Source organism: Microtus oregoni, unplaced genomic scaffold (genome assembly GCF_018167655.1).
Source record: "Microtus oregoni isolate MIOR12 unplaced genomic scaffold, Mior012 000010F_ref0000083, whole genome shotgun sequence".
Classification (NCBI taxonomy): domain Eukaryota; kingdom Metazoa; phylum Chordata; class Mammalia; order Rodentia; family Cricetidae; genus Microtus; species Microtus oregoni.
The window spans coordinates 245,315-265,399 of record NW_024543069.1 but is presented as its reverse complement, the minus strand read 5'-3'; the positions used below and the strand labels follow the sequence as shown (position 1 = coordinate 265,399).

General features: G+C 46.4%; 1 protein-coding gene across 3 annotated transcripts in view; it reads right to left on the bottom strand.

The window, feature by feature from the left end:
- Positions 1–1,535: 1,535 nt before the first annotated feature.
- Dclk2 (doublecortin like kinase 2) overlaps positions 1,536–20,085 on the bottom strand; it is a 123,984-nt gene continuing 105,434 nt past the window's right edge. For 2 of the 3 annotated variants that reach the window (XM_041658984.1, XM_041658985.1), the window contains 6 exons: positions 16,385–16,518; positions 15,937–16,014; positions 10,881–10,977; positions 10,261–10,341; positions 9,243–9,359; positions 1,536–4,411 (listed from right to left, as the gene is read on the bottom strand). In XM_041658984.1, the coding sequence (XP_041514918.1) occupies positions 4,211–4,411; positions 9,243–9,359; positions 10,261–10,341; positions 10,881–10,977; positions 15,937–16,014; positions 16,385–16,518 (708 nt within the window). In that variant the 3' untranslated portion in view covers positions 1,536–4,210. Of the gene's footprint in view, positions 4,412–5,499; positions 5,513–9,242; positions 9,360–10,260; positions 10,342–10,880; positions 10,978–15,936; positions 16,015–16,384; positions 16,519–20,085 lie in introns of all 3 variants that reach the window. The other variant, XM_041658986.1, reaches the window with a different exon arrangement.

Below are 20,085 nucleotides of genomic sequence, written 5' to 3'. Positions count from 1 at the left end.
TTCTTGGTTCCTGTAAGCATAAAATCATTATTTAAAAACTCAGAGCTAGCCATGCATCATGGCCGTGGAAGCAGGCAGATTTCTGAGTGCCAGTACTACACATAAAAACCTTGTCTCAAAAATAAGTTAAAACCCCAAACTAAACTGAAATCTGAGGCCACTCCTGCTATGTTGCCGAGGCTACTGTCGAGCTCCTGGGTTTGTGCTGGGGCTGTAGGTGTCTGCCACCTTACGAGCATCTTCACAGTGATCCTCACCCTGCCCCTGGCTCCCACAAACCAGAAACACAGCACATCAGGCTCTTGTCTTGAACAACATAGGGTGTCTTGGCTTTCAGGAAGGCCACATCCTCTGAGACAGATAGATTGTCTCGCTTCTCCAGTCAGGGAAGATGACACCCCAGAAGCCACTTCCAGTCTTCATGATCACATGTGTGCAACATGAAGCAGATCCTTGCCCAAACTAAGCTTCTGAGCAGCTGGACAGGGCCTGCAGGAAGAGGCGGCTGCCCCACAGCTTGGACTTGGAGCACTTTAACCCAGATTCAGCTTTTGCCTCCACAGGCTGCCAATCAAGCTTCCCAGATCAGTCCATGCAGATGAAGACATCCCAACTGACCGCTGTCCCACGGGAGGCCTGCGAGGCAAAGGCCCAGTCCCACCACCAAGAAAGGGCTCCTGTTTAAGCGCATGGCAAAGGTGAGGGCCTCCATGTTTTGCTTCCCCTTGGATATGCAGTGCTCCAGTAAGGTTGAAAACACAGCGCACCGTGTACCTGTGTGACTGTGATCTGCCATCTAGGCACTTCCAGGAGTCTGAACCCTTTAGGAAGCAGGTCTTGATCTCCACACTGGAATCCGACTCATTTGTAGTTCTTATGCATCAACCTCAGACTCAAATCCAGGGAAAAAACACGTCTGAAGCCTGCAAAGAACAGTTCCTATAGCAGCAGGACACCAAGCCGTGTGCCTTGAGTTCTAGCACCTCAGGGTTTGTCTGATTTTCCTAGCAATCCTTGGGTGCCAAAGCCTCGAAGCCTCACATGCTCTCATCTGCAGAAGTGCCCTGACCTCCCAGCTAGTGTCCCCAAGCCCTGCACACTTTCCCGGGGTGGCAGGTGAAGATTACTCGGTAAGCAGCAGCCGGTGCCATGCCTAGGACAGTCACAGAGTTAGGAGTACACATTTAATTTCACATCACAGAGCTATAACCTCCTGCCGTCACTTCCCATGAACCTGTTCCCATGAACACTTAAAATGACAGGGCCCTTTTACCTGCCACGCACATCATGTGCCCACAAAAATGGATTCACCTAGAACTAATATTAAGAGCCATGGTGTATCTGAACTGTAGGGTGGCAACTGCTAAGCCCATGTGACTTCAGACTGGGATGGACTGTGACTGTACACACTCTAGACCTCAGACTCACACCACACAAGAAGGTGAAGTATCACCCAGTTCTTAGTGATGCTGACTACATGCTGAAATAATACTTTGGACATGTTTAGATGTTAGGGTAAATAAGCTATGCCGCAAGATGTACTTTACCTGTTCCTTTTAAATGTTTTAATGTTAACACAAGTGGTAAATATTTATTTCCACGGGATGGTAAACTGCTGTAGCATTTTCCACAAGACATTAATCAGTCCTTTTTTTTTTTTTCAATATGGTTACTCCACCCCACACTGTCCCATCTCCTAAGTCACATATTACCGTCTTAGCCACGATGAGATTCTGGGAGTTTTACCAAAGGCATTTAATGAATACATGGAATAAACACACTTCTATGCCCACCACCTTTTGCAAAAGGAGGCAGAGACAGAAAGGGGCGGGAGACCCCTCCGCTGTGGAGGACATCAGGCACCCACTTCCCACGGTGTCTGTCCACTTGTATTCTCTGCCATATTCCACGTTTAAGTCTCTTCACACCGATTCCCTCCTTGGGGAGAATGAGTCTGAACAGGCACGTACCATTCTCCCAACAGGATCTGAGCAGCCACAAATAAAGTACCTGTATTTAATTTGGAGCTTGAGAATAGAATCACAGCTTCTAAGTGTTTGCACAGCAAATGGACAGAGGAACCGTGTCTCAAACCTTTGTGCGGGATTCTCCAGCTTCACCGCCTGGATGGACAGTACCCCGCAGTGGGGCACAGCCGCAGGCATCCACCCCTCTGGCTAGCCAGGACCGCCTAGAGGCTTGTTCCTTTACCCTGTGTTCTCTCTGTTCCGGAGGGAAAGACTGTGAGGGTTCACCACCTGTCTGCCTCCCACAGGACGGTCAGAAGGACACATGCTGACACGGTGAGCACTGCCCTTGGCTCACAGTCTTTAGCTTGCATTAGGAGCACCGCAGCTGAGGAGAGGGAGGCAGCTGTGGTGTGAGCACAGACACCCTGTCCCACCCCCTGTCCCGTCTCCTCCCCCTCTGAAAATGACACAGCCACAGGCTATGAAAAATCTTGTTTTTGGTGCTGGAGAGGTTAAAAGCACTTACTGTTCTTCCAGAGGACCAGATGTTGATTCCCAGCACCCATGTTTGGCAGCTCACAACTGTCCAGATTCGCTGCCTTCCTCTGGACTCCCATGGATAATGCATTTGCATCCGCATAGACAGGCATACACATAATCTAGAATAAATCTGTTTTTAAAGCTCACTTTTTAACCAGTTAGTAGAGAGACGCATGAAGTGTTCTAACCCCGCACCTCACAGTGCTTCTGATCACTTCTTCCTCCTGTGTCTGCTACAGCTCCGGGCTGGGTGGGACCCAAGGTCAGCAGGTCAACTGTCTCATTCCCTCAGCAGTGTGAATGGAGAGGTGCAGAGCCTGGCCAGGGGTTTCAAGCTGACATTTGTAAAGCTCCAAGGAGATGACAGACAGATGAGCAGAGTCATAAGCAGAGCTTAACAAGAAAACCTGGAACTTACAAGTCAGAGAAAAGCAGAGTCCCAGCCAGGGCTGGGATGGGAAGAGCTCTTCCAGCCCACTTTCTATGAGCCCCAGCTTTCCCATTATTGTCCCTAGCTCCTCTATAAACGACTTGCTTATTTTGGTGTTTTGGTCATGAGTCCCAGCACCTGTGATCACATACACTTCAGCCAAGGCAAAGATCTGTGCACTCTTCTGGTAGCGGCCCCAGACACTGGCCCCTAAGGGCCTGGACCAAGGAGAGGTGCCATGCACTTTCTGAAACAACCACACAAAACCTCTGCCCACCCCATGGCTTTCCGAAGAGGGAAGGATTTATTGCAGGTTGGGGAGACTTGGAGAATAACAACGAGAGTGAACTGTAGGGCCCACCCATTTAGAAGACAAGCAGGTAAAACAAATACACAGTTATATACAATTACTAAAAAGAGTAGGGCGATGGAAAAAAGGAAAAACTGCCAGCAGCCTTCCAGAGGGTTGGTCACAGGACATTCAAGGAGCACCATGCACCCCAGTCCCCGCTGGGTCTCAGCAGACCTGCCTGGCATTCTGCTGTTCTTGCTCTCAGAGGCAGAGGAAGCCCCAGCGATGATGCAGCCGAGCTGATCCTGCTCTGCCAAGAGCTGCTGCACATCCCACTGAAAAGCCACAGGCCACCTTCATGAGTATTTCTTAGTACACATAGGCTCACATGTAGGTCTGTGAGCCCTGCACCCCAGTCAGAGAGGAGCTGCTTTCTGGGGCATCAGAGTGCATTCCCTAAGTCAGGAGTACCTCTCAGGTACTCATTTCTTCTGTTCAGAAGCCAGGAGCCTCAGGCCCCCTATGAAGAAGAAGAGGCCATGTTGCCTCTCACAGGACACAAACAACCACAGCTGTGTCCCCATGAGAAGGGAGCGCTTGGAGAATCCTTCAATAGGAGAATCTTCGTTCATCCAGTGAATTTCTATAAAAAGAATGTAATTCCAGATAAAAGTTGCACATTCGCTGGGTAAAGCGGCCAACTGTCTACTCAACTAGAAACATGGATGATTTAAAATAAGTTGCTCATTTTAAATATGTCTCCACAACTGACATGGCTCGACATGGCCAGGAACTCGAGCGGGCAGAGCCCCAAGTAAATGGGACCATGCTGGCTCCCGATGCTCTAGTCCTGTTCCCGGGCAGTGACAGAACATGCCAACACTCTGTCAAAGCAGCAGTCAGGAGAGACAGGCTCTTTCCGAAAGGAGCCGGTGAGGCCTGGTGGAAGAGCGCAGTGTGGGCCTGTCTACACAGAGTTCAGTCTCGGTGACGGCGCCAGGTCCCTGCCAGATCACAGCCAGAGGTGGCTGGGGGACTAGAGGGTTTGGGAGACTCCGGTGGGGGAGGGGCCTCCTGGCCTGAGGAAGGGACTGGCGAGCTCTGCTCCCTCGCGGGTCTGCTGCTGTCTTGACAGTGCTTGCTGCAGAAAATCTGCCCCTCTTTATCTAGAGCCGTGTTCTGGGGAGAGAGCAGCAGAGATAACACATGACCCAGGCCGGGCTCCATAACACGGGCAGGACCAGAAAGCAGGACTCGGCATGCACAGGACACAGAACAGAAGAGGAGGAATACACCAGGCCTTAAGTCTAATGGGAACTGAGCCTCACTCCCACCCCTACCCCACCCGCCCTTTGCCTCTGCCCTTATCACGACCTTGCTGGTAGCTGGACACTGGCCAGCAGGAGGTGGCCTCAAGGGTCCTGGCTGTGAGCTGCAGCTGATTCTGTCTTGCCCACACCCATACCGAGGAGTCTGCCAGCTGCTGTAGTACACTTATGACAGGAAGTTCTTGTCAGATATATGGCCTTTACATGTCAGAAATAAATATCTTTACAACCACCAGGCATCTGTAATATGCCCAGGAATCCACTGGGGATCCTCCATGGTATCTTTGACTGCCTCTCTCCCTATGAGGGGGCCTGCACCTGCTGGCTCATCCACTAACCCTCTCAAGGGATGGGAGGCTCCATGAGGAAAACACCTCCTTCTGAACCATCCTGGGGATACCCAGGCATGCAGTCTTCTTTGCCTCACTAGAGACTGTGGGCCCTAGGAACCAGCAACTGCCATGTTACTGTGTTTACTAAAGGTGGAGAGACTGCAGGTGGTCTTGGGTACCATCCTCGTCTGTAAGATGAAAGGACAGGTAGGCATTTTGCAGTCCCCATAGGAAGGGAAATGTACAACAACACATTTTTTTTAAAAGTGGGAGGGGGATGGAGAACAGAGCAAGTGGCAAGGCTCTGGGCTGGGTCCCTCACGGCTCCTGCCAACCTCAAGCTGAGCCATCACTACCTTCCCAGGACTGTGTCAGTTAACTGGGTAAGTGGGTAAAGTCTGGCCTAGAACTTAGCTCCTGAGCTGCTGGGACAAGGCCGGCCACTCCGCCCCACCAGCACCTACCAGACAGGCAGCGCTTAACTTCTATCACACTTTCTCCTGGCTGGAAGAAAGTCACAACCCCTAGCTATTTCCCCTCTTCTCTTCTGGCAGAGAGAACATGAGCGTGCGGGCAGAGGGAAGCTGGCGGTGCAGTGAGTACATACCATGGCCTTGGACCTAGGCAGGGGAAGCAATGCAGCAGCGGGAGAGGCAAGAAGGGAGAGAAGCAGGGACAGAAACTAGACTTACTTTCAACAGAAGCAACACGATTCAAACAGTCTTGTCTGCCTTAAATCGGGAGTAACCCCAAATCCCTACCGTCACCCCAATGTTCCTGAAAGCAAACTTTGCGCCCCCTGGGGTGGAAAGAGTGTACTCTGACTTCTCTCCCTCTGCGAGACCATGGTAGGAGGTGTCTTGTCATTCCCTTCTCTGCCACAAGATGGCCCCTTCTGTTCTCTGAGACTTTGTCCCTCACTTGGACAAAGAAGTCACCTCCCACTGTCCTTCATCAGTGTGCTGAGGACTGTCAGCGCCACCGGCCTCTCTGAGTCTCTCTCCAGTACGATCTTGTTCTTATCCTGCAGGCTGGCTGACACACACTGCCTTACTGATAAACGCAGCTCTCTCGACAGCACAGAAACCTCACGAAGACACTCATCCCTGCTTCACCTGTGTAAACAGCAGCAGGGCACAGAACGTCTGAGCCCCACTCTGAGCAGGAAAGCAGACTGACAAGCTGAGAAGGCTAACACAAAGCTCCCCAAAGCGTGCTGGGCTGGGCTGGCCAGAAGGAAGTCAGTGGTTCAGAGGACCCATTCCAGCAGGAAGCTGAGGGTCAAAAGTCTGAGACAAGCATGCAGCTGGAAGAGGGACTGAGAATTAGGTGTGGCTCCCACGAGCACAGTGTTGAATACCAGGATCTGCTTCGGGAATTCCCACAGCCTCAACTGGGGAAAGAACGGAACTCTGTGAGGTGTCTCTCAGACTGTCAAATCAAACTGTCAAATGAAATGTAGACAAAACATCAACTTTGGTTTCTTTCTCCTTTATGATCAGTCCCTTCCTTCTCATATTTTTCACTGAAACTTCGGGTACCTACTTTGGGGAGAATGCTGGGGTGACAAGAAGGCCCCCCTCTTTAAGTTATGCACAGAGGTCATTAACAATTCAGCCATAAAACACCACTCTTCTGCTACTGAGACTGCATATTCAGTGATGGCAAATTCATGCCAGACACAGGCATTCTCTGGTAGTTTAAATATAAAAATAATTTAACTGTCCTCAGGGATGCCTCAAAGTACAGTCATTCTATGATAGAGGTCCCAGATGTGACACACATGCCCTACCCTGCAACCACACCTAGGCCCAGGCCCAGCCCTGACTGGGGGAAGGACAAACAAGAAGCCTTCAGCTACTTTTGGGAACAAGTCAAATTTGGCAGGCTGTCTTTTGAACCACTGAGAACAGAGGCTGCCAGAAAAAAAAAAAAAATCCCAGCAATATCTCCAGTAGACTCTGAATGCAATGATACCATCAGCAGCTCCTCGGTGCTCACAATCTGCAGAGAACCTGGTTTAGCTGGATGTCGCCAGCATGCGTCAGGTAGCTCCTGCACATACATCACACACAACTGTTATACAGTCACCTTCCCAGGGTTGTTCTTTCACAGGACACCCCATTACAGCCTGAGGGTTTGACATCTGACTAACTCCATTAGCAAGAGGGAAACTGCTATCTGCAAGTGCTGAGACATTCTCTGCATTATCATCCAGAACACAGCTTACACTTAGCCCTAGGGAGGACTGTCACTCATTCTAGAACCTCAACTGAGCTTCAGTGGTCAGAAGGCAGGGCCCAGGCCTATGGCCATTGATTCGAGTGACCCACTGTATAAATTTTCCTACAGGATTGTAATCTTAGAAGATTAGAAAGCTAATTAACATATGATATGAAATTTTGATTCCAACAAATTCTCTTAAAGATTCTCTACCATACGTTTCATGAAATTGTATATTTTGGGAGATTGTTGGGGCCTACACACATGCTAAGATCACACACACTGGGCACCACTAACTGCACCCCTAGCACAAATGCTGACTCTGAATGGTTTTCTTTTTCCATTTACACAGAAGCTGCCTACAACACCATGCATGGCACAGATGCACACTGATTCTAATCATGGGGTAGGACTCAAAATACAATCCCTGGGAAGGGTCCTCCTGTTGCCAGCTCATCAGTGATGGTTTTTTTTCAACTCAGTGACGCCAGAATTCTGTGACATCTCAGACTTTCTCAGGTTTTCAGTAAAACATTGCTACAGTGGAAAGAAAAACCGTAACTCCACTCTTTCCGTCCTGCGAGACGGCACAAAGTCCAATTTGTAGACTCGAGCTCTGCACAGGAAGACGGAGCACACAATTCCCAGCATGGTGCATAGGAAGTTGCAAGGACAATGGAAGGGGCCTACCAAATGAACTTAGCCTCCCTGGAGGAAAGGAACGGCATGTAGGAGGTGCTTAACCAACTGCAGAGTGGTCATGTCTGTAAGGGGTACAGGCAGGGTGTGCCTTCCGGTCGTGTCTGTAAGGGGTACATGTTGTATGTGCCTTCCGGTCATGTCTGTAAGGGGTACAGGCAGTGTGTGCCTTCCGGTCATGTCTGTAAGGGGTACATGCAGGGTGTGCCTTCCGGTCATGTCTGTAAGTGGTACAGGCAGTGTGTGCCTTCCGGTCATGTCTGTAAGGGGTACATGTTGTATGTGCCTTCCGGTCATGTCTGTAAGGGGTACATGCAGGGTGTGCCTTCCGGTCATGTCTGTAAGGGGTACATGCAGGGTGTGCCTTCCGGTCATGTCTGTAAGGGGTACATGCAATGTGTGCCTTCCTGGACTCCCACATTTTCCTGACGTTCCTAGACTGCATGGGGCAGTGAGAACAAGCCCTTTTCCCTGTAGTGTGGGAATACAGAGAACCTTTCCAGGGTGGCAAGAGGCTGCTCTAGAAGGCCCACTGCAGGCACCAGCCCCTCGGGAGAGGGTGACTCCCATGTCTATGCCCCTGGCCCTGCTGTCTGCTGTGAGCGGGCAGGAGGACAGCATGGTTGCTGCTGGAGATGCCCTGGCTGAGCAGCAGGTGGGAGATGCTCAGAGCTACTCCAGCCCCGCTTCTCAACAGCTCAAGCCTGGGCAGCCAGAGCTGAAATTAATGACCTCGCTTGTGTTTTATTTTTATGTCCTATATTTTCTTTTGGTTTCCCTTAATGTTACTTTTCATTTTCTGTGCTTAAATACTTAGATATGTGGCCTTAAGTATTCTGGAAGAAGTACAAAAATTGGGTCATTGTTACTTTTTTAGATAAAATTTTAACCATGAGAAATTAATTTTTTAAAAAAGTATTCTTTTATGGCTTTAAAAATACACCAACTATTTTTTTTTTTTAACCAAACATTGTCTTTAAAAAGTGAAATTTGTTAGCTTGGCTGTTTTTTTTTTTCTTAGCCCAAGTCCTGAAGAAATCATGTCAAACAATCATAAGCCTGGAGGAGGCAGGGCCTTACTGCCTTGCAGGGTGCATCCTGCCAGGGCTGGCTGGTGATTTCTCCCTAGATGTAAAGCAGGTATGAGAGGGAGGCAACGCCCTGGAAGCCCCATGTCCTGGAGCTCCCTTGCACCACCTACCACTGTGGCTTCCCTGCCACCTACCAGCCTCTACCCTGCCATGCAGAGTCCAGGAGTCCTCGAAAGCACCCTTCACATGCCAGTCCATCCTCCCATGAAAACAGGAACATGGAAGACACCAGCTTCCATGAGCGGAACCCCAACTACCTAGCTCAGACGACAACTCCCCCTGAGCAGCCAGGCCAGATGCCCCCAACTCCCCAGGCAGAGGTCTGCGTCCCACTTACCATGATAACAGAGACCCCCGTGGTGGTGCTGTTCTGTTTGGGGAGCGCATTATTAAAGTGCTGTTTTAGTTTACCTGTAACCTCAGCTTGCATATTATTCTCCTGGGATGCGTCATCCTACAGAGGGGGAAAAACCCAAATACAGTTGACGCTGGATCCTTAACACTCCAAATGTTCTTCAACAGCTACCACCCTCCCCCCACCATCAACCTAAGGCTGTCTTCCTGAACAGGCTCCTCTTAGTAAGAATAGGAGTTCAGTTCTTTTGAAAGTAATTGTTGCCCCTATACAGAGCTCCATCCTCAGTGTGGCAGAGACACACAAAATCCTGTACTGTTACTCTGCATGGCAATGCGCCTCAAGCCTTCAGAGAGATATTACGCCATCTCCTCCACCTCTGAAGCAGTCAACGATGGCATTCCTCTTCCAGTGCAAATCTAACACAAGTCGTCCCACGGAAATATAAAAATGAACAGTGTATTATTTTAATCAAGAATTTAATTAAATGCCTTGCTGTAGCTCCGGTTACATGGCAGGCTGAAGAGGGAATGTGCCTTGAGCCTAATGTTTGACCCATTTCTTAAGACCATGCTACATGCTCAAGGCTCAAGCTCAATCCCCAACACAAACGTCCTTCAGCTGGTAGCGTAATTCTCACATAGTTGTGGCATCTCCTCTACCTGTCACTCAGCCCAGGGAAACAGTCTGCAGGATGGAGGAGGTATACAGTGAGTTGCCCTCAAGTTCACCATGTTTGCCCTGAGGGGACATGTGAAGAGCACCACATCTTCTCTGCCACCTCTGGAAGAGACTGTCTCTCCTTCCAGACCACAGAAAGACAGACACAGATGGGGGCTCTGGTACCAGATACCTTCTCCCAGCTGCCTAATCATTAAAATAAACATTTCATCTGCTATAGAAGTTAAATGCTCATCTATGTCCGTGCAAAACACATGGCAAGGAGGCATGCTGACCACACAACACAAATTCATTCATTCCCTGGAATGTGGGTACTTACAGACACCCAGGGGTGACTCAGAATTTCTCCTGCAGTGCAGCGAGCTTCAACATTTACCTGAAGCATTTGACTAATTAATTCCTAGAAAGGAGAGAAAGGGGAGGAAAGGGAAGGGGAAGAAAACCACAGAGGAGAAAGAGGGTAATTCCAGAATAAATACAGAATCAAAAGCTAACAAAGCAGCTCAGCCACTGGAGCACGGAGCCAGCTCCCCACACTCTGAGTGATGTGAGACATGGCACAGACCTACTGCCAATGTCAGCACAGTACACGAGAAGTCTCCCTTGAATCTGCAGGAACTAAGATTGGCTCTCTTAAGACTTCCGGTCTTTATCTTCACTCCACAGTAGAATATTGCAATATTTTCCCTTTCATCACTTAACTTATTAATTCATTCTCACACTCTGATGAGTACCCAACATACAGTTCTTTTTAAAAAGGCAATGTTTATAGAGATTAGAAGAGTAATCTAGTTAGGGACTTCAGAGACTATATATACTGTAGATCAAACTTACAAAAAGACCACACATTAAAAGTCAAGTTTCTGGAGCCCCGAGCTGGGGCTGCTCAGCCCCACATGCAGGCCCTGCAGTGTACACAGGAAGAGCCCTCTACAGTACCTTGGCGGAATCTGTAATGTTGTCCCAGTAGGGGGCTGGAAACTCGAGTTTCCCAGCCAAGATCTGGTCAAAGAGATCTTCCTGGAGGTTGTTCTCACTAGTGAGAAGGGAATAGAAAAAAGAATAGGGTCACTAAGAGTCTGAGCAACAGGAAGAAGTCGAGGCACTTGGCTTGGGTGTCTCATTGCTCAGCTGTGTATCATAGCTGCATGATGACAGCAGACTTTTCCTTCTAGACAACCAGCCAAAGGACCCTTCCTAGGCCTGGGAACCCAAGCCGAGTTTCAGTTTAAAAAGACGGAAAAGTTCCAGCAGCGGATGGTGCAAATGGCTGTGTACTCAATGCCCCACAAAGTGTGCGTATAAATGGTTAAAATGAAAGCCAGGTGTTGGGGCATGTCCCCGCAGTACCAGATACTTGGAGAGCTGAAGCAATATTATCACTTGAGCCCAGAGGTTCAAAATCAACCAAAGTAACATAGCCAGGGCCCAACTCCGGAAGAAAAACTAGTGTGTGTGTGTGTGTGTGTGTGTGTGTGTGTGCGCACGCGCATGTGCGCATGTGCATATACACTGTATATCTTCTCTATACACATAAGATATAGATATATATGTATATACATATATGTATATAAATGAGATCTTTATACACATGCAGACATACATGCATATATATTACAATAAAACCAGAAATTACAAATAATGGAAACCCTTGGGAAAGGATGGCAGTTTTGTCATTGCTCATGCCTCTAACAGTAAAAAAGCAGCCTCCGCTAAACCTTTCTTCTTCCACTTATTCAATAAAACACCAAGATTATTGAAAATCAGATGGAATTCAGAATCTAGATTTTAAAAATGACCTTAATTTGTTCCCCACCACAATTCAACTTTCTTTGTGCTCGGTCTCAGAAAGAACATATTCAGAGACGCTAGTTAGGCTTTCTCAGTCAAGGCAAAGCACCCTGGATGCTCTCAAGTGGGGTCTTTTAACCCGTGAGGCTTGGCCTTTCCGCAAACACATGGTGTCTAATAAATGCTGGCACTCAACAGTTGATGGAAGGTGCCAGTGACCACACTGGAGGGAAGGATTTTGGATGTGGGGTGTCCCCACATGTGGTAAAGACAGGACTAGAAACAGGAAGCATGCTTAGCTTTCTTGGTTCACCATAGGCCCCAACAGAAAACTTAGAATATGCTGTTAACATTAAAATTAAAATTCAGGAGGACAAGTCAGGAATCACCTGGAAAAAGTGCAAATTTCTTAGAATTTCTCTGCCATGCTTTTAGGGTTTGGGTTTCCACCTTCTCGAAGGGCACAAAGCATGGAGTCCTTAGAAACAGATCACTTAGGGTGGTACCTAGAACAATAGCTAGGTCTGTCTCATGGCACAACTGCCTCTTATAGTCAAGGGAAGCACTTGTGAGACACCTGCCGGTTCACACTGAAGGCCAAAGGTCATCACTGCTCGCTGGGGAAGTGAGTGCACACACACAATGGTCGGTCTCCTTTGCCCTGCTGCCATCAGTTCAGTGCTCCATAAAATGAGTGAAAACCACACTGAGGAACATAGTGGGATTTTACAGTTATAGAGCACACCAGACGGCATTAAAAGAAGACAAAAAAACCTACTCTCAAAACTGTTCCTATTATTCTAGTCACCTCTCCTGGTTTTTCCTGGAGTCACGGGTAGCTTATGTTGACTTGATCATTTAGCCAATACAGAGCTAAAAGCTGGAATCCATCTGCAACAGCCATGTACAGTATCCAAGGACTCAAGCAATACAGCCGACCTCAGCAAAAAGGACCGTAGAGCGCTAAACAGTTAGAATGTGGCCCGAGGAGCAAGGCTATCAACCACCAGAGCTATGCGCCCAGTAGAGGAGCAGCCCCTGCAGACAGTCCGTCATGTGTGGTAGTCAGGTACAAACAGCTGCCCTGTCCGAATCCACACGGGGTTCATCACTACATTTGCACCGCAAGGTCTGGTGAAGCTGCTTTGGGCTGCTTTTCTATTCTAAGACACTGTATCCTTTAGATGAAGGGGCTGCGAGTGTAGAACAGTCGATTTAGAAGACAGTCCCTCTTTCAGTGACAGATGACGAAAGGTTCAAAACGGACACCGTGATAATGTCGGTAAGTTATTTCACAAGCAACACTCGATATGAAAGAATGACAGAGAGAACTGGGGTGAGGTGAAGACTAAGAGGGAATGTTCAAGAATCTGGGAACAACTTTACAGATGCTTTAGTCAGCAGCTATAGCATATTATTCCTCAGGAACCTTTGGGATGTCTCTGAAAACCAGTCTTTGTGAAGATGAGGCTGATTTCGGGGTGGGGGGCAGGATGATCAAGCTCAAGAACTAAGACCAACAACAACAACAACAACTAATCAAGCTGGAACTAAACCCCAAAGGCTTTGAAAGAAGAAGGGGGCTGCCATTACAGACACTGAAAGTGAATTCCAGGTAACAATTCAGTTCAAAAGCTTTCAGTTAAAGGCACACTTGTATAAGACAAAGAAAGCATTCTGAAGTGATTATTTAAAGGACTTTAATATAGAGATATATGTATATAGTTGTTGCTTTATTTTTATTTTTTTGAGACAGTGTCTCATGTAGCCCAGCATGGCTTTAAACTTGCTACATAGTCAAGGATGGCTTTGAACTTAGGATCTTCCTTGATTCCATGTCCTGTGTGCTGGGATTATAGGCATATATATGGTGCTGGGGATTGCACCAAGGGCTTCATGTGTTATAAAGCCCTCTACCAACCAAGTGAGCTCCCTCCCCAGCCCTAGATACACAAGATTATGCCATCCATGCTAGACAATAATCACTTAAGCCACTACGTACTTAATTTTCCATATTTTTTTAATCTAACAGTAGGTTGTGAAATCTGCCTTACGGCTGTGCTTTGAAGATGCTTCTAGAAGTGTCTGATGTCACAGATCTCTCACTAGCGGAGAGGAAAAACATTTTCTTGAAACATAAAAGTGAGATACCTGGGGGGAGGTTGGACACTAGACGGCCCCTTCAGAACGCAGTGGGCTGTCCTAATGAGCCCAACTCACCTCTCCGGCTCACAAAGCTGCTGCTGCCCACCAGTGACAGTGACATCCAACTTGAACCCACTTCCACAACAATAAAAATACAACTCTCCCTGGCTGCATCAGAAACTATAAACACTAGAGGGAGTTGTGAGCATACGCTCCCTAATTCTGATTCCCTCAAATCCCGTTTCTTTGATATCAACTTGAATAAAAGAATCATGAAGAGGAACTCCATGTTAACTGGTCCAGACATCACATGTTAACAAAAACACACCATCCTTCTACATTTGCCTAGCTCCCCTCATTTCTGCCTTACATAACGGTCCTTTAGTTAATTTCTTCCCATGCATTCTATGCGTAGCCAGCACTGAATCAGCCACGGACACCCAATCATTTGGTTTGGTCATTATTCTGTGCTCCATGTCTCTTATACCAGCTCTTCAAGAGTAGACTAACATTTCTGTGTGGTCTGCTCACAGCAATTATCAATTAAACCACTGTTGAACTCAAACTGAAGATGTGAGAATTTAAAGAAAAAAAAATCTAAACTTTCTTTTTCCAGGAAGTTTTCTTGACAAATGTTAGGAGAGATAGGATAAACTATTTTCATTTGCTGATCCAATACAACACTTAAACTCTATGGCGTATGCCTCAAAACTCCTAATGGGGAACCCTAATCCTCACCTGGACGGCATTAGGACGTGGGCTTTGGGGACACAGGAAGAGTAGTGAGGGCAGAAGCCTTCATGAAAACAACTGTAGTGTTCCTGTGAAGGTCCCTAGAGAGGATATTGTTCAGTGGTAGAGTGCTTGCCTAGCATGAAGCCTTGAACTCAAACCACAACATCATTTACAAAAAAGGTAAGACAGTAAGAAGTTCCTAGAGGTCACCTTTTCCCTTCTGCTGTGTGAATTTGCACAAAGATGTCTGCACATGGATCAGGAGGTAGGTCCTTACCAGACACCAAGCCTACTGGTGCTTTGGTCTTGAACCTCCCGGCCTCCAGCACTGTGAGAAAAAGCTTCCACTGTCAGTAAACCACATAGTTTGCGGAAGTTCCTTACAGCAGCAGAAATGAACTAAACCGCAGCAGCATCACAGACGATGCCTGTGCATTTCCTGGCTCACCAGAGGTAGCTACTCACCAGACGGAGTGGGGGGGGGGGGCACAAATGAAGGGCAGAAAAGTAACCCTGCACTAGCAGATGTAGCTCTGCTTCAAAGCCCGAACCTGCCCAAGCAAGTGCTGAAACAGACCGAAAGAGCTGCAGCCAATGTGGCTGACTCAGTCCTGGACGGACTGGGGCAAGCCAGCTTGAAGCATGCTTGCGTTCACCTCTGTCCCACCAGGTCAGCTGTTTGTTTCCAGGCCAGCTGATGCAGAGGTTTTCTGTAACTCTATTTCTCAGGTAATAAATTCTACGTGTGTAACTAGAACTACCATAAAGAGTTTCTGGTTTCACAAGAAGCAAATTGAGTGCTTTAGAAATTTTATATAAAAATCAAGTAGTTTAAAACACTGCTCTCAAATTAAGTAAAATACCTACATTAAGGACTTAAAGAAGGACACCTGTGATTCTGGTTTCTACTCAGAAATCTTTAATTGCCCCCTTCTTTATAATGAGAAGCTGCAAAGTCTAGAGTCTGTGTTAGGTATAGACTTCATGAAGAGCAGAGGTTCACACGCAAAGCAAAGACCTCATATCTGAAGTATGGTCAGGCTAGGAACAACTCAGAGGCAGAGTATGCAGGCATGATCCCTGTGTTCAAGCACAATTTACATATATAAAAATACACACACATATATAAATACACACACACATACCAAAACATCAAAGAAAAAACATGAGTTTGCATTAGCAGGCTACAAATTAAGATAAACAGCAAAAGGTGTATTTATATCGTTTTCAGCTGTGAATTTTATTTGTGAATTTTATTCACAAGCTTACAGTCCTTTCTGCCAGGAGTTAAGTGTCTGAGAATTTATAATTCAAATATAATTACCTCCGGAATGGTGGGAATCCACAGAGAAGTATGTATGTAATCACGCCAGCTGCCCAAACATCCACCTTCAGGCCATAACTGGAAAACAGTGAGGGAGAGTACGTAATGGCAGATCTTCTGAGCACGTGCCACACTGCTTGAGGTACGGTGTCTGTTACTGTCACGTAGGAGCTGTCCTCTGAAAAAGCCATCTGTTTCCTCTCAATCTAACCACAATCAGTGACCACTGTCCCTCACCCCCGACACTGACCAAAGGACAGAAGTACAGGCCTAGGGCTCTTGGCCAGATAAGAACAAGCTATTCTTTAACATTAAGGTCATGGTTTATGTCACACGTCTCTCTGCTTCCCAGGCTTTCTTCACAGGACACCGAGCACAAAGCAGCAAGGACAACTTATGTGCCTTCTCTCTGATGTCAAAGTGTGATCCAAGACCAACAGACCCTCACCCTGTTTCAGCAATGATTTCTGGGGCCACGTAAGTTGGTGTGCCACAGACTGTGTACAAAGGGCCTTCAACCACTGTTGCCAGTCCAAAGTCTCCCAGTTTCAAAGACTTGGTCCCATCCGGATATTCACACACCTGAAACAAAAACAAGCCAACAATCACTTTCCCCCCGACAACAACTGTGAGAGGATCGAGGCAGGTAACACCTGAAGAAAGTTCTTCTGGTAAGAGTACCATAGATTTAAAGGGTCGAGATATCTCCTCAGAGATTTTTATTCAACTGTGTGAAATTGGACAATGCTATTTTCTGTCTTTGCAGATTCTGACAAACCCTGCACTTGCTTACAGAAGCAGCCAGGTACTAAGGGCTGCTGGTGTGGCAAGACAAGGCCCCAAAGCCAGCAGGAAAGGAACTGACCTGCATTTAGTGCTTAATGTCGTTCTTAAAATCCTGGAGTGGACAAAGAAGGGGCGTTTATTTAAGAGGCTTGCATGTTTCTTCAGAGGCTGCTGACTTGTCTTCTGGGAAGCTGGTGAAATCGGAGTATTATGTGCTTTATTTTGGCCCCATGTTTGGTAGTGAGGGTTGAACTCAGTTGTCTAGTTATGCTAACAGTAGCCAAACCCTGAACCTAAAATATAAATATTACTTGAAAAAAACTCAGAAGCTTAAAATGAAAATGCACTTTGGAATCGAAATCAGCATGAATCTAAAGAGGAACTTTGCCCAATAAACCTACAACTAAGAATCTATTCGAAAGGAACAGAAAAACAGGAACTTTTCCCAATAAATCTACAACTAAATCTATTCAAAGGGAACAGAAAGACCCAAACATTATACACATCTCTTAATGTCTGCATTTATAATTTTTAAACACAGAGTCAACCAATCGGCTAACTGACTGGTAGTTAAATAAATTATGGTACATACTCATAATAAAATGACATGTAGCTAATATTATTTTCAATAAGTATTTACCATGAGAGTTATTGATCATATTATACAGTTTTACAAAGTTAGAACTGTACATGAACTCCAATGCCCCAGCCTTAACAGGGCTCGTTTTGAGCAGTACTGAATTACTTTAACTTCTTGATATTTCTTATACTTGTAGACATATCCATGTGTTTACAATGGCCACATAACTGAGAAAGATTTACCTTATAGTCAAGCAAACCTTCCTTAAGATATAAAAGCCTAGAAATATTACAAGTAGCCAGTTTCGGAAGTCAGTGGGCATATACATAGTTAACTTGGGATTGGCTGTATAATCCAAAACAGGCCAGTATATGCTGTCTCTTATATGTCCATTTGAAAGATCCAAATTTCAACAAAAAATAACTGCACAGACCAAATCAATATATAAGTCTCATTCTTATATATTTTAGACTATGTGTTTTTCCTCGTGTTTTACTACTGAACTGGACTTTCATTTCAACCACGATAAACTCTGGAAGGGGAGATATTTAGAAAATGCTGTTTCCTCAACATAGCAGTTAACAGAAGCATCCACTGAGTGGACTGGCTTAGGTAGTTATCAACAGACATGTTGTGTAAGCCTTACAGGCATTCTGAAGGCCCCTGATGGCCCACCTCCCTTTCCTGCTTGGCTTCCTCTGCTACAGAGCATTTCTTCCTTTGGGACAAACAGTTTCTCCCATGCTATGGAGGTATATTTTGTGTTGGCACACTACTCATGCACAGCTTCATGATTTTAGAGAGTCAAAGGAGTAACCGTGATGATTTTGAGCCCCTCTGAAGTATTTATCCCTCTGTGTGAACCCCACAACACAACAGAAACATACTATAATATATAAATGATCTAGCTTGAAGCCACAGAGTCAAGATTCTTAGTCACACCACACAGGACAGCTTTCCACCCAGAGTGTTTAATATAAACATTAGTGAGAACAATCTAATATAATTGGAGTTAGGATTTATGGTGCATTTACTGAAACCCAAACATTAGAACAAAATTCCCTAAGAAACTGTAGTGATAAGAATACTTATAAGCATGATTTCCTAAATGTCTATATCATGAGTCAAAGTTTCACTAATGTCACTGTTATTTTGTTTTTACAACTCATTAGGTGCTGTTTTTATAAAACTGTGTTTATTTTAAATACTCCATTTAGAAACGCCTAGGGGTGCTGGGAGGTTGTTGTCAGACAGTCCCAGAAGCCACATTTCCACATCCCCCACAGAACTCAGAGTCAGACACATACAGACAGAAAAGGAGTGAGTAGCCTCTATCTGCCGAGCTGTCTGGACAAGTGGTACTCATGGTTAAACATGAAAAGAAAGTATGATTTGGACAGAGAAGTGGGAAATAACAGTGATTTATCTGAATCATCTCCTCCCAATGCAGAAGAAAATACATAAAATATTAATAACCTTTCAATCTTAGCAGGAGATTCTCTTCAAGTCTATAAGGAAAATTAAACAGCACTGTGTATCTATATGGCAGAGAGACACTGCTTTATGAATTTGACTGTAGAGCTGGGGCAGAGCTCAGAGGTGGAGAGCTTGCCTAGCCTGCACATGGCCTGGAAGGGAAGGAGAGAGGGAGGGAAAATGACTGTCACAAAGAGACAAATGAAGAATACCAGATCCCAAAGCTTCCTGGCAGTTACTGATAGCCTCGGGAACTTCGCAGATTTAAATATTCTCTCAAGCACACCATTAGACTTGGAATGGGGACCACACTGGCCAAACAGAAAAAAGAACTGCTACCTGCATTTTTCAGACAAGGAAACTGAGGCAGGTGGAACTCAGCTTAAGCTACCAAGCAGGCTTTGCAGCCAGGACCGCTCATCTTCACACTAAACCACCATGCAATGGGTTCTGTATGTAAGCAATGCCAAAACCCAGGCAGCCTCATGTGCAGAGTTTGAATGAATTTAAACAACTGTGAAACCCCAGCCCTGCCACGCTCAATGGCCCAGCTCACACTGAGAGCTGCTCTGTCAAATGGCTGCCAGAGTGCAAAGCTAAAAAATGTGAGAAATACAGGTCCCGCATCCAAAGTGAATCCCTTATGCTCGCTAAATAAAATGCCAGCGCAATGATTTAGACGGACATCAACTATGAGAAACCACACCTCTTCTCCCCCGTTCCCAGAACTCCTGGAAACCCTGAATTTATCTCTAGTCTCTCACAGTTAACTATGGCAGGGCACCCCTGGGCTGTAACTCACAGCACTAACGGCCACCTCCATGCTCCCTGACACACGACTCATACATCTGCCCTGGCAGGGCTCTAAGTTATGACAGCGCTGCCAGAGAACGGGATGCAAATCAGGTGTCAGATGCCCTGCTGCCTAAGAACTGAATTAGTTCTCAGAGAGGAAGAGAGCGAGAGACACGCGGGGCATTTACTTTTAGTGCTTCCACGACACTTTCTCCTCGGGCCGATGCCAAGTGACTTGGTCTTCCATGCTGGCACACATGCTGCTTGGACATGTGTATGTTACCATTTCTGGAGTCTGACCCCACAGCCTGGCTACATCAACCATTAGCTCTAACCATTGTCGTCCCCAGTGGGCACCACCAGGCCCCTAATGCAGATTTAGGAGAAAAAAACACATTTAGAGCAGAAGAAAAACTCCAATCAGATTTCCTGATTATCTCTGAGACAGAGGTTGGAAACATCAGTGTTACTACACATTATCCACACACTGAATACCTTGAGACAGTATTTGA